The following is a 15,000-nucleotide window of genomic DNA, read 5'->3' as shown; positions in this document are numbered from 1 at the left end:
CTCAACTCATACATTCACAAGAAAAAGATAAAGATTTTCATTCCACCTGACTCAGTGTGTGTGTGTGTGTGTGTGTGAGAGAGAGAGAGAGAGAGAGAGAGAGAGAAAGAGTGAGATAGAAAGTGTGTGTGTGAATATATGTAATAATGGGGGAAGGGGGTTTAGTGAGTGTGTGTGTGTGTGTGCATGAGAGAGAGAGAGAGTGAGAGAGAGAGAGAGAGAAAGAGAGAGAGAGAGTGTGAATATACTGTACGTAATGGTGGGGGAAGAGGGTTAAGTGAGTTTGTGTGTGTGTGCATGAGAGAGAGAGAGAGAAAGAGAGAGAGAGAGTGTGTGAATATACGTAATGGTGGGGGAAGGGGGTTTAGTGAGTGTGTGCCCCTGTTTCTAGGAAATCCAGTGGATTTTAGGAAAATATTTTTTTTTACACCAGAGGGAATTCCATGGGTTTTTGGACTGTAGTTCATGACTGACTTTTGACTGAACACAACAGCAGCAGCAAATGGCACAACAAATGAGCAGATCACATCACACTGGTACACTCACTCACATCACTGTGGCAAATGCAATCCTGCTTGTAAGATATTTACTTTGTAGTATGCCTCTCAGATAAATCCTAGGTCTTGACACATTTGATCTATTGATCTATCAATATATATATATATATATATATTTTTTTTTTTTTTTTTTTTTTTTTTGACACAACAAACAAAAAATGTAGTAAAACTGATAAGGTTGGGTTGGAGCTGACATAGCACAGGCACTTTAAACAAAGGTAAACAAATAACAGTGTCTGGGTGTTGTTTCTCTTAGCTGCACATTCTCTTGTTGCTGGACATCATTAGCTATCAGTGAAAATCACATGCTAGTAGTTTTCTCCAGGGGGCGTACAGGCTGTGTTGGCTGTGTGTTGTATGAGTGGAGTATGTTTGATTCCCTTCCACATAGGCCTTGTCTACCAGTGCATTCTCTCAAATCTTTAAATCCTAAACCTGACCAAAGGACAACACGATACCACTGTCATGATTATGTAAAGTATGTTTTTACATTATAATTAATTAAGCATTGGGGTGAGGTGATACATGAGGTGATACCTTTGTTTTCATAACAGCAGCCTGTATGTCAGTCAGTAAGTAGGCCTATAAGCAATACAATGGACAACCACATAGTACACATACTGCTGGGCCATGGGTTCCAACTGGACCAACAGACTCCCTCCCTATAACACACCTGAGTTCCTTGCCAAAACCTACAGTATATCTCTCTGAGCCTTACTGGTCTCTAATGTGCTGGGGCTTGTTCTCATACCGTTCATCCCTGAGACACACCTTGCACCTGTCTTAGGTGAACTGAACGTGCTGTCCATCCCTGAGGCAAACAACTCGCACCTGTCTAAGGTATACAAATCTAACACCTCCTTAAAGTATGCTGACTACTAACACATCCCTGATACACCTGCTTATGGTATGGAAATGAGAGAACATTGTTTATGCCTGAGGTATATTGGGCTTACCTGCTCTGGTCTTTTTACAACAATGTTTGGTTGGGTGTTTGCGTTGTGAGCTTTGTGTGTCTATCTAGCCAGGACTGTCAGGCAGGAGTGCGTGAGCAGTTGTTGGATATGGCTATGCCAGCGGCTGTCTAAAAATTCGGGGTTGTTGTGCAAGGGGCTTTAGGCTGCTATTACCTGACTGCGTTGTGTTGGGGAGGCAGCCGTGGGGAGGCATGGCGGCGGCGCTGGTGGCTCGGTTGAGGTTGACAACCGACGGCGAAGTCTGCGGCGGCAGGACCGGGGGCTGCTGGTGCTGGTGCCGGTTGCTCCGTTCGTGCAGAGCGGGGTTCGACGGGATTCCGTTCTCTGACAGAAACTCCTCCAGGTCCATGTACTCGAGCTGGAAGTGGTCGTCATCGTACGGCACAGTCTTGTCCCATAGAGTGGGCCCGAGGAAAGCGGACTGCGGGGCTGCGCTATCCTCCTCCAGCGACTTCGCTTTCTCCTCCTTCTCAAAACCTAAACACACACAAACACACACACGTCACACGTGAAGAATATCACACTTAAGATGACAGATCTTAACATCTAAATGCCATAAATATCCGTTGTGTCCATCGAGCTAAAATATACACGCTTCTCGCCTGTTCCAACATTCCACTGCAGTGCGCACCGCGTTCCGGTCAAATCTCCCAATGAACGGGAGACCTCTAAATGTGACTTTTAATCACCCTTTCACTATAGGCCTACTCTGTCACTCAAATAATAACGGAGCTCTCCTCTATCTCGTAGTTTCGTATTAGGTTGCCAGAAATATGAGGATGGGACGACATTGAATGTTTTCTGTGTATAAATACTGACTAACATTAAACAAGTGCGTAAATATGCATGCATCAAAAGCCTTTAGATGTCCAACCTTCATGGCGGAGCGGTAGTTTCATCGGATTTTCCAGAAGAGATTTCAGCACTCCGTGTGTTGGAGGTAGAAAAGTTGAATTCATTGGGGCAGGTCGAGACATCTCCACCGAGCTGCACTCCGCTAAGAATTATTTTTAAAAATATATGAAAAGTAGAAAAAAATACTCAAAGTCCACAGCAGATCAGGTCACGTAGATCGTCTTTGACTGACAGCAATACAGTGAGAGTGTGCGCGCGAGTCCCCGTGCTGTGCCACCGGTGCGGTTCACTCGCAGCAAAGCGCGCTAGTCTGGTGCGCGCAGCTGATCAGTTCCATGTGTGATACCACTGTCTAGTGACGTAAAACACCAGGGGCGGAGCGACTCTTCTCGCTTGGACGAGACAAATAAATGAAGAGCTGTGTGCGTTTTGCTTGAGCACTGTAAGCTGAGTTTGTCGATGTGAAGAACACATGAACGGCTACTGCACACACACAAAACCTCCCTGCAGTTAGCTATTATTGAATATTTGCAGGTTACTGGAATGTAGCCTAAGGCGACAAAGAAAAACAAACAAGGCGACACAGAAACAAACAGCGCCTACAGCTATTCCCTACAGTTATTCCAGAGGTTAAATGCATTTATATTTATCTGAACAAGGACCGACTGTTACACTCCCATACATCTCGGTGGATGGTAAGGCAAACTACATAATCTACTGTACGTGCAGTGTGTAGATCTACAGGCGCTGTGCGCGCGCTCCTGCCGGTGTGCCGAGCGCCAGCTTTTCCGCACGGACACACCTACCGTGAGCGGAGGCGTCGGGTAACGTGAACGGCAGAGTTGACCTACTTTTGTCCAATGGCAGCGCGGGATCTCGGGCCTCGGCACTCCCGCTCCACCGAGGTCACGCAGAGATTCATGTGTTCCTCACAGATACACACGGCAGCGGCAGAGTTTGAAAAAACTGACAAAAACACAGGGCCTGCCCAGTGGGCGGTGGTGGCGACAGAGAAGCTTCGCTTGACAGACATGCTTAATAAGGTGTACTTTAGGGAAACATAGAATCTTGATCTTCAATCTTGATTAATCTTTTAAAAATTGTACAGTTCATTATTTTTTCTCAGTTGCTTTGGCACATTTCTCAGATCAAAATGGTATCACTCCCCCCAAGGCCGTAGTCATGATGTCAACATTGGGGGGGACCAAATCTGTGGTGGGGTTTGAGGGCCATGCAAAAAATATTATTAAAAATCACAAACAAGTTGTTACGACGTTTTTTCCAACTTGTGTGCCGTCGCCACATTTGATTCCTACGTTTTGCCTGCATGGATGCGCGATCGAGTGCGCATCTAAATAATATGCAAGATGCAACAACCATTTCTAAGAGGCCTATAAACAGGGTAATTCCTGGCATTAGTACTAGCATATGAATGCATTATTTATGTTGTAAGACATGTGAAAGAAATGAATGACACGGGCTTGCACAAATTCATCATTTAAAATAAAACTTTTCACTTTCGCTATCATTGCGAGAATAGGTTACAATATGGACAATGTTTCAAAGTTCCCTTTGAGTCTGATCGGCTCCAAAAATGTATGGGATTTCCTTAGCCTGTGCTACACCTTTCCAACAAGTTTTGTGAGAATTGTGTTGCCAGCCCTACCTCACCGCAGTAGGGTCAGAGAGGGTTAAAGCGGAGCTAGTACAGTAATCAAGGATCTTTGGTAGGGTGCAGTAAATGGAAGCTTTTGATAGCGCACGCCACTAACGAAAAACTAGGGTGACCAGATGTGCTCTTTTTCCAGGACATGTCCTCTTTGAGACCTTACAAATAGTCCAGAATTTTGTTATTCTAGAGCCTCAAACGTGTTTACAGCGAAATTGCATTGCGTTTTTCTCTGTCGTTTACAAATAAGTTCAAAATAGCCTTTTCTCTTATGTCCTCTTTTTCACAAACTAAAAAGAGGACACAATCAGGTCACCCTAGAAAAACAGAAAACCACCAGGTCAAACCACTCAGGGGTGTAGGCTACTCTGGAACCATCACTAGGTCACTAATTTGTGCGTTATTTATGTTTGATTACATTTCAGATGGTGGTGGTTGTTGGTTTCCTGTAGAGTTTTATTTATTTATTTTTCTATGTCCGTATATTGGGGGGGACATTTTGGTCATATTTGAATATTGGGGGGGACACGTTCCCCTCAATGTCTATGGTGACTACGGCCCCGACTCCCCCTATTACCGTCGGTCCCGTATTTCCACCGTCTTGCGTGTATGTGTCACTTAATATCCATTTCTATACAAACCAAGACAGCGGACTCCTAAAGAAATGCAAGCACCCACACATGACATTTTACCGTGACTCGAAGAGCTGTAAACAGTGTTGTAAGGCTGCGTGTACACAACCACTTGGAGCTCCAGTGGAATTTTAATTTCATGACGAGAATTCTCGGTCTAACCGTTCATGTGCCGTTGAAACGGTGTAAATAGGCGACCCATCAGGCCAGCACTATAACTCCGAGCGTGGTAAACAAAATCGGATATTTCAGGCAGTAAATGCTCCCTGAACAAAAGTGGTGATAATCGGGGGTGTTACTATAATTCTCAAAACTGTTTGTTCAAACTCCATATCATCTTATCACTTGTGCACATCCTTGAATCAGTTTCTCCCCATTTTGAATAAATAGAAATACTTTTGTACATTCAGACACACTGAAATGGGAATCAATACACTCTGATTTCATTACCCAAGAAGACATTCAGGGAGAAAATAACCTGGATGTTTTAGGACAGACTATTATTCTGACATGCATACATGCTCTCTCACAGAGAGAGAAAGCGAGAGAGAGAGATTACATGTCAGACTTCAGTGTATATGAGCGTACATCCCTGATGATTAATTCACTCCATTCATGACTTGTTCCTGTTCTTCATAATGTTCTCTGTCAATTACAAGGACGCCGGTCACTAATGATACTCTTTCAAGGGCTTCCCCATTCTGGACATTAAGAACACAATTTCAATAGCCAGAGACGACGTGCCCTCTCAACTCTCCATGGCAACCCCGGTTGCTAAAGCAAGGCGTCGCCGAGGCAGCTCGCTCAGGAAGTAGGTCAGGCTCTCATTCCTCTCCTTGCCGGTTGCCAGGAGTGACGGCCAGACAGAGGGAGGTGAGGAGACGGAAGGAGAAGAGAGGAGGATGGCGTGATCATGAATGGATTTGAGGGAGGAGAGGAAATGGAGGATGGCGTGATCATGAGGGGAGTTGAGGGAGGAGAGGAGATGGAGGAGAGGAGGATGGCGTGATCATGAGGGGAGTTGAGGGAGGAGAGGAGGATGGCATGATCATGAGGGGAGTTGAGGGAGAAGAGGAGACAGGAGAGGAGGATGGCATGATCATGAGGGGAGTTGAGGGAGAAGAGGAGACAGGAGAGGAGGATGGCATGATCATGAGGGGAGTTGAGGGAGGAGAGGAGGATGGCATGATCATGAGGGGAGTTGAGGGAGGAGAGGAGACAGAGGAGAGGAGGATGGCATGATCATGAGGGGAGTTGAGGGAGGAGAGGAGACAGAGAAGAGGAGGATGGCATGATCATGAGGGGAGTTGAGGGAGGAGAGGAGACAGAGGAGAGGAGGATGGCATGATCATGAGGGGATTTGAGGGAGGAGAGGAGGATGGCATGATCATGAGGGGATTTGAGGGAGGAGAGGAGACAGAGGAGAGGAGGATGGCATGATCATGAGGGGATTTGAGGGAGGAGAGGAGGATGGCATGATCATGAGGGGATTTGAGGGAGGAGAGGAGACAGAGGAGAGGAGGATGGCGTGATCATGAGGGGAGTTGAGGGAGAAGAGGAGGATGGCGTGATCATGAGGGGAGTTGAGGGAGAAGAGGAGGATGGCGTGATCATGAGAGGAGTTGAGGGAGGAGAGGAGATGGAGGAGGAGGATGGCATGATCATGAGGGGATTTGAGGGAGGAGAGGAGACAGAGGAGAGGAGGATGGCATGATCATGAGGGGATTTGAGGGAGGAGAGGAGACAGAGAAGAGGAGGATGGCGTGATCATGAGGGGAGTTGAGAGAGGAGAGGAGGATGGTATGATCCAGAGGGGATTTGAGGGAGGAGAGGAGACAGAGAGGAGGATGGCGTGATCATGAGGGGAGTTGAGGGACAGGAGAGTGGGCAGAGTGTGAGAGTGAGCCGTGGCCCACTGGTTAGCACTCTGGACTTGTAACCGGAGGGTTGCCGGTTCGAGCCCCGACCAGTGGGCCGCGGCTGAAGTGCCCTTGAGCAAGGCACCTAACCCCTCACTGCTCCCAGAGCGCCGCCGTTGAAGCAGGCAGCTCACTGCGCTGGGATTAGCGTGTGCTTCACCTCACTGTGTGTTCACTGTGTGCTGTTTGTGTTTCACTAATTCACTGATTAGGTTAAATGCAGAGACCAAATTTCCCTCACAGGATCAAAAAAGTATATATACTTATACTTAGAGGAGGATGGCGTAATCATGAGATCAGAATAGTCTTACCTGTCAAATACTTTTTTTTCAGTTTTTTGCTTTACCATTCCCAGGGCCTGGTCGGGGTTGGAAATATGTTTATTTTTAATGTGCATATTCTGTGCATGCATGTCTATGAGTGAGTGAGTGAGTGAGTGAGTATAGGTGTGTGAATGTGAGCGTGTGTGCGTCTGTGTGTCATTGCACGTCTATGAGTAAGTGAGTGAGTGAGTGAGTATTCATATGTGTGTGTGTGTGTGTGTGCATGTGTGTTTGTGGACGTCTATAAGTGAGTGAGTGAGTGAGTATTCATGTGTGTATATGTGTGTGTGTGTGTGTGTGCGTGTGTGTGTGTGTGTGTGTGTGTGTGTGCATGTGTGTTTGTGCACGTCTATGAGTGAGTGAGTGAGTGAGTATTCATGTTTGTATATGTGTGTGTGTCTGTGTGTGTGTGTGTGTGAGACTCATGAGCTGAACTTCCAGAGCTGGTTATATTTATCACCCTGGATCAATAGCTGCTGCTCCAGGCAAGCGTATATATTTAGCTTGACTTCCCTCGCCACCAGCCCATATGATTGGTATCAGTGCGTCAGCTCTGAGCAGAGTATCCCCCACCCACATACACACACATGCACACACACACACCCATGCACACACACACACCCACGCGCACACCCACACACACACGTACACACACACCCACGTGCACACGCACACACACCCACACGCACACACACACACACACACACATGCACACACACACACACACATGCACACACACACACACACACATGCACACACACACACACACACACACACATACACACACACACACACACACACACACACACACACAAACACACAGCGTTGGACGGATGTCATCACCCGCACGGAGACCGACAGACACAGAGAGCACAGAGCACGCACAGCAGGGATGTCAGCACACTTTATTTGCCACAAAATAAATCCAAACCCTCTGAAGAGCATCACTGACATGTTGGTCACTACAGTACACTGATCTTCTGTAGGTCTATGCTATGACAAGAATGAGACAGTGCCATGTCGACTCCAGCTCCACCAGCAACAGTAAAGGCTTGGTCAGATTACACAATTGTTTTGTTTGCCAAAATGGTCGTTTAGGGTTGACCTGACCATGTCAGAATATGCGATCATAGAACCATAAATTCTTGCCACGTCTTGGTCGGGAGATTGGCCACATTACAAGACCATGTAGTGTGCTTGTCATCCTTCGCATCGCGTGTCGTCATAGTGTCAGTGTCAACATGGGTGTCGTGGGAGATTCCCCCCAAAAATTCTAGCATGCTAGGCTTTTTGTCGTGGTGTCATGGAATGTCACAGACAACAAATGACTGGTCGTTGAATATGTCACATTACAAGACACGTTCCTCCTTCAGCATCGTTCCCAACCTTTCGTATTCAGACATGACGCTACTGGGAATTTATCGCCAACGACAACATCGGGGCAAAATTGGGCTGAAATCGTGTAATCTGCCCAAGCCATAACATGATGAACGGCAGAATAGCAACGTGGAAGCTTGGAAATCTCCAGAACAGAGTATATGACACAGAAGCTAAACCTTAAACATGATTACCTTAAACATGAAAGAGCTACAAATAAACAGATAGTCATATTCTGATGCCAAGTTCGTTCTGTCTACCCACAGGTCTGTTAGGGTTGGCTAAAACAGCAGCAGTTGCATTAATAGACTTAAACAGAGTTTTCAGGTATTTAGAGGGCTTGTATTCACAGCTGAGAATATGGAAGCTGTGCATAAATTCTCTAGACGATGCTCCCAGACACATATGTATGAGTTCTCTCTGTGGAAAGGGCTAGTTTTAAAGTCTAGATGATGCTCCTATACACATGTATGTGTACATGAGCTCTCTCTGTGTGAAGGGCTAGTTTTAAAGTCTAGATGACGGTCCTACACATATGTATGTGTACACGAGCTCTCTCTGTGTGAAGGGCTAGTTTTTAAGTCCAAAACTGCATTTGTGCGTGAGGAAGCAACGAAGGCGGCTTTGAGAAAGAAAGGCTGCTGACAGACTGACTGATGTGAGGCCTCTTTTTCAGCTCATGAAAGCAACACATCACAAAGAGCACAAAAATACATGCAGAAGAATGAAGAACAATGACGTGGGCCACGTTCAAAGACCTGTTCAGCCAGCTACGGAAAGAGAGAGAGAGAGAAAGAGAGAGATATAAGGGGGGGAATGAGCCTGCTGGGTTGAAGATTGGAGTTTGTTTAAGACTTTGTTGAACTTGTTCAACAGAAGGAGAACAGAGGGCAAGCCTTTGTTTTCTGTAAGCAAGAAGACAAGAGGAAAGAAAAAGACAAGGGAAGGAAAAGAAACAGAAAAATAGAGAGACAGAAAATGGAAAAAGGGGAGGAGAGAAGAGAAAGAGTGTTATTAGAATAAATGTGTGGCCAATTCATTTGAAGATAATTTATCTTAATACCCATAAAATCCTCCTGAAATCCATTTGAGTTTAATTAAAGAGACGTGGACATCCACACACACACACACATACGCACACAGACTGAGACACAGACACACACACACACACAGACTGAGACACAGACACACACACACACACACACACACAGACTGAGACACACACACACACACACACACACACACACACACACACACACACACACACACACACCTGAGGGTTGGTTTTCCACTGGCTGCTATGTTGAGGTCTGGCGGCTCACATCTGAAGAGGCAGGTTAAAGAGGGCTATGTGTGTGCGCATGTGCGAGTGTGTGTGTGTGAGCGCTGGCCGCCGAGGCCTCGTCCGGCTCACACAGTCCCAGTGCGCTGGCCGCAGGGTGCGACCACGACGTGGCCTGGGTCAGGATACTGAGAGTGACACACAGAATAAACATAAACAGTAAATAAATAAACAAGGATAAACATACACATACACATCAGAGTAAAGTATTATTTTTATCTCACTGTAGCAACAAACCAAGACTGATTCCATATGAGATGTTTACAAGATGTTTACTTACACTGGCAGATACAGTAAATTTACTTGTTTTTATGTCTTAATCTAAGAAGATTTTGACTTATTTTAAGTCAAATAATCTTCACACTCCAAAAATCTTTTCTTGCTTTTTAATACATTTAAGCACAGAAGTTAATTGACAAACGTTTCGGCCTGATGGCCTTCGTCAGTGGCCATCACACACACTGACGAAGGCCATCAGGCCGAAACGTTTGTCAATTAACCCCTGTGCTTAAATGGATTAAAAAGCAAGAAAAGATTTTTGGAGTGCGACCATTTGTTATTTTCTATGAGTTCCCTGGATTACGCACCCACAAAGAAACAAGAGAATAATCGGGAGAGCGCGGTGTTTGCCAAGAAAAAGTCAAATAATCTTACAAGAAAACTCAAAGTAAGTATCTTTATACTAAAAACAATACTGAATAGATGTTTTATCTTAATATAAGATTATAACACTTGGTAAGATATCATTTTTTGCCGTGTAGGCTGGTAACGTTTTTGGATGATTTTTTCATTGAAGCTGTTCACTGATATCACTGTTGAAATGTAACATGGAATTGCATAGGCTTTTTTTTGTTCATGTGTATAGACTGCATGTATGTATGTCTGTGTGTATGTGTGCATTTATATGAGATTGTGTTAATGTCTGTCTGTTAATGAAAGTGTATGTGTGTGTTAATCTATCCTGGCGAATTCTTTACAGAGTCCAACTGGTCCCTTGTTTTTTTCCCATAGACAGTAAAATACACAATTTTTTCCCGCTATTTACAGTAGCCGATAAGAAAATTGTCATCCTACTACTCACTTGGTGCCTCAACCTAATAAAATCCTATTTTACGCAGAGCCCTGGACTTTACCCTTGATCATCATTGATATAATCTAATTCCACAGCTCTAAAACTCACTAAAATGGAGGTGATGGTGATAAGGTTTACACGTCGTGAAAGCTCTAAAACTCGCTAAAACGGAGGTGATGGTGATGAGGTTTACACGTTGTGGCTGAGCCAGTAAATGTTTTTGGAGGAAGGAGCTGTTGGGCCTGTGACGTCGGACTTAACAACCCGATGTGTGCACATGCCCCTGCGTGTCCCTGAGAGAGTGTCTGTATGAATATGAATGTGTGTGTGTGTGTGGGTGTGTGTGTGTATTTTTGTGTTAAGATGTGTGTGTGTGTGTGTGTGTTTTTGTGTTACGGTGTGTGTGTGTGTCTGTGTGTGTGTGTTTTTGTGTTAAGGTGTGTGTGTGTGTGTGTCTGTGTGTGTGTGTTTTTGTGTTACGGTGTGTGTGTGTTTGTGTGTGTGTGTGTGTGTTTGTGTGTGTGTGTGTGTGTATGTGTGTGTGTGTGTGTGTTTGTGTGTGTGTGTGTGTGTGTGTGTGTGTGTGTGTGTGTGTGTGTGTGTGTGTGTGTGTGTGTGTGTGTGTGTGTATGTGTGTGCGTTTCTGGTCCCTGTGAGAGGCCCTGCTCCAGTCACAGGGCCTCTTTGTGTAGGGAGTGTCCAATCCGCCCCATTTCCCCACTGTAAACACGTCTGAGAATAAGGATTACGTAAGACTGACAGCTGCACTCCCCCTGAGCACTCTCAGCCACCCCACCCACCCCGGACTTTCTCCAGAACAGTGGGGCCCAAAGTCTGGGCTGGGCCCCCCGGAGGGGTGCGGGGGTCAGATGGGGTCGGCTATGGGGGGGTCGAAGGTGAGAAACGTAAGGACAAACCTAAACAACCAGCTAGAGGTCAGTCAGATTGACAGTCCTCTTACAGCATAGCAGCCTGTAACTATGACAAACCTTTTTGGTGATAACCGCTGTGATGCACTTATGCAATATGCCCAGGGCCTACTGCAGGGGTTTCAAATGTCCAGGCCAATTCCGGCCCGCGACGTATGTCAAAATAATAATGTAATCCGGCCCTTGAGGGTATTTTTAATTGCGACAAACAACGATACTGATTAAAATAGACGATAGATCCAAGTACGGTGACAAATCCCATTTGTACTCTCCTCCACCAATTGCTAGACATCCAGAGCTTGATTCAAACCCAAAATCGCTGCACAAAGTTTTCAGGAAATACTTGTATTACACGCGAGAAACACGAAGACGTGCATTTGTAATTTCTCATTGTCATTTTCTTTGCGTGTATACGACGGTGTTCACTAAGCATACCATGCTTATTTCGACCCTCTGCCCAACATAGCTTGGAGGTTGCAGTGGTAACTGTGATGATAGTGTCTGTAATGGACGTGGTACAGACAGCAGGGCTAGTAGAAATAGGGCTCTGAAGAACTACAAAGTCACCCGCGATAGGAACTGATTTGACCAGGATACTTTATTGTAGGCCTTGTGGTTATAGGCTAGGCTAGTAATAGTTTACTATTGTTGGTATACATCTTAGGTGTTTTCCTGTTAATTTGTTATGTGGGTAATATGACAAAAAAGAAAGTAAACCTTCTCAAATATGTTCATCCAGTATTTACTGAAAGCTGCATAATTTGCGGTGCTTGCCATCCAGTGGCAAATTAGATGGGTAAATGTACCCCCTTCATAAACTTTTGTTTATACTCAAATATTTTTACATTTACAGTAGGACTTTATCTCTGACCACTTTCAAGCCATGGCCTTTTGAAATTTTGATATAAAAATACAATTGTGTTGCTTTCTTAAACTTGACGCCTAGTTATGAAAAAGTTATGAGAGGAAAATATTTGTATTTGGTGTGAAACACACACATAGACCTACCTGTTTTTATGCTTTTTTGTTTGTTTTTATAATTTGTATTAATATTTATTTTATCATTATTTTATTTATAAGCTAAGGTTGCTAGCACAGGTGTCTAAAAATAGATAAAAATACTTGCACTTTCTGTTTGTAGTTTTGTGTTTGAACATACAGTATTTGAAAAAAATATTGCATTTTAGGAAATAGCATAATACAAAATAATAGTTTTTTTGTATTATTCTTTAACACTGACGTGGCCCTCCAATCAAATGACATTGGCAGAAGTGGCCCCCAGCTCATTTGAGTTTGAGACCCCTGACCTACTGTTTAGCCTATATGTTAGAAGTAGCTAGCCTGATTATTGATATGATGACATGTGCATCAACATAATAAACATTTAATTGACAGAAGCTCAGTGTAAAAAAGTTAAAATGTTTTAAACTACAGCTATAATCAAATAAATGAAATGAGAAATGTTCAACTGATGCAATATTTAACTGATTGATGAAAGAGGGTTAATGTTTTCATCCTAGATCCTACATGTTTTCTCTAGAATCGTCCCATCTTAGGTGAGGGGCTTTCTCATACAATAATCCATATGTGTGTTGTCTTACTTGACGTAGTACTTCACTCCGTCTGCTGCATAGGCCTCCTCCCACCCATTAGGCAAGCCTGGGGAGAGAATCAACAATCAGGACACACACACACACAGAGTTACTCATACTCACTCAATTACTCTCTCTCTCTCTCTCTATCACACACACACACACACACACACACAAACACACACACAGAGATAGAGAGAGAGAAACACACATACACACACACACACAGCACAAACAAAATGTCTTGCAGGGATGTTTTTATGACTAGATCTGAACCCTCTGTTTTACTTCCTGTTGGTGATCCCCGATCTCCTCTCCTTCCAGGCTTTCTGTGTGTCTGCTGTCAGATGCTGGGAAATCTCTTCCTACTACTGATCCCACCAGAGAAGAGCATCAGTGTAAGCAGAGCCCTCACTTCACTGTACAGTACAAGTTACTGCAAATCTCTGTCTCTCAAAAACACACACACACACACACATTCACCTACACTCACTTTCCCAATCCCAGATGCACTCACACATGGGAGCACAGTAGAGTTAGAGTTATAAGTTATGTGTGACTGTACATCATTCTTTCTTTCTCTCTTTCTGTCAAACACACACACACACACACCTCTGAAATGGCACACGCAGGATTACAGTAAAGGTGTGTGTGTATAACTGAGTCCAAGCCCTTGGGGTTACAGTGTTCCCTCTGGAACAGGATCCCAGTTTAACCCATTAATACAGTAGACAGCGCTTTGCATGTGTGTGTGTGTGTTCATCTGTGTTTCCTGTAGAACACAATCCCACCACTCTGCCCATACAGTAGATGCTTTGCGTATCTCTCTTTGTGAGTGTGTGTGTCTGTGTCTGTGTGTGTGTGTTCCCTGTGGAACACTATCCCTCCTGTCTTCCTGTACACTGTACACTTCACATGTCTGAGCGCGCTCACAATGCAGCCTGTATCTGCTGCTAATGGCTTTTCTCACCTTCAGGCGTCAGAGGGCACAAAGCCGCGCTCCCCGAGAGGAATACACTCCACAGTGAGCTTACAGAAGCACACCGCGTCCACGGCTCATCTGCCGTTAGCGTCTGACGGAACAGGGTCACCTGCGGCCGATCGCATTTCATATCTCTGCCCAGTCTGTCCCTCACACGCCACTCTTATTGGACGAGGGACGAGGCGTAGTCTCTGGGGCTGGTACACCTATGGCTCTCATCTTCATGAGGAAAAATTATAGGTGCTTTCCAGACACCTGTATCTTATACTGATGGGGTAATCTGTAAAGGCTGGGTTCTAGATAGTAGATTATTGAATCATAGATTAGGTTATTGTACATTGATTGAATATTGATTGGGGTCTTGCATCAAGGTAAACATCTTCCCTCTCTCGCTAATGGGACCCAATGGTAGCAACACCTTGAGGTCATTTTGTTTTCTGCTCCTGAGCTCTACACCTTGCAGCATGATTTGCTATGGACTGAGAAGACTCAAGCTCTGTGATAGGTCAGTTCAGCAAAACGCACTGCAATATTTAGACCACCATTGGGTGTCAAGTGTCTGCATTCCAACTTCCTCTTCCTGTCCCACCTCCCTGCAGACGAGAGGCTTTCTAGGATCGAATGTCAGCCGAATCCGTCAGGACACCATTACCAGTATTTACATTTGGGCAGCCGTGGCCTACTGGTTAGCGCTTCGGACTTGCAACCGGAGGGTTGCCGGTTCGAACCCAGACCAGTAGGAAGCGGCTGAAGTGCCCTTGAGCAAGGCACCTC

General features: G+C 44.9%; 2 protein-coding genes across 3 annotated transcripts in view; both read right to left on the bottom strand.

Annotated features, from left to right (window-relative positions):
• The window catches only part of hlfb (HLF transcription factor, PAR bZIP family member b), an 11,921-nt gene extending 9,248 nt beyond the window's left edge, over window positions 1-2,673 (bottom strand). The window contains exons 1-2 of the mRNA XM_076264818.1: window positions 2,409-2,673; window positions 1,688-2,011 (exon numbers count right to left, since the gene is read on the bottom strand). Of these exons, the coding sequence (XP_076120933.1) occupies window positions 1,688-2,011; window positions 2,409-2,511 (427 nt within the window). The 5' untranslated portion in view covers window positions 2,512-2,673. The remainder of the gene's footprint in view (window positions 1-1,687; window positions 2,012-2,408) is intronic.
• A 6,909-nt stretch (window positions 2,674-9,582) lies between these two features.
• The window catches only part of stxbp4 (syntaxin binding protein 4), a 63,802-nt gene continuing 58,384 nt past the window's right edge, over window positions 9,583-15,000 (bottom strand). For both annotated transcript variants that reach the window (XM_076264816.1, XM_076264817.1), the window contains exons 21-22: window positions 13,254-13,311; window positions 9,583-9,779 (exon numbers count right to left, since the gene is read on the bottom strand). In XM_076264816.1, coding sequence (XP_076120931.1) covers window positions 9,647-9,779; window positions 13,254-13,311 — 191 coding nt within the window. In that variant the 3' untranslated portion in view covers window positions 9,583-9,646. The remainder of the gene's footprint in view (window positions 9,780-13,253; window positions 13,312-15,000) is intronic.

This window comes from Alosa pseudoharengus, unplaced genomic scaffold (assembly GCF_046254945.1).
Source record: "Alosa pseudoharengus isolate Yale_2024_CS ecotype anadromous, Long Island Sound unplaced genomic scaffold, YU_APseudo_1.1 YU_APseudo_1.1_scf_4, whole genome shotgun sequence".
NCBI classification, from domain to species: domain Eukaryota; kingdom Metazoa; phylum Chordata; class Actinopteri; order Clupeiformes; family Clupeidae; genus Alosa; species Alosa pseudoharengus.
The sequence above is the reverse complement of the archived record's forward strand: the minus strand, read 5'-3'. Positions and strand labels throughout refer to the sequence as shown.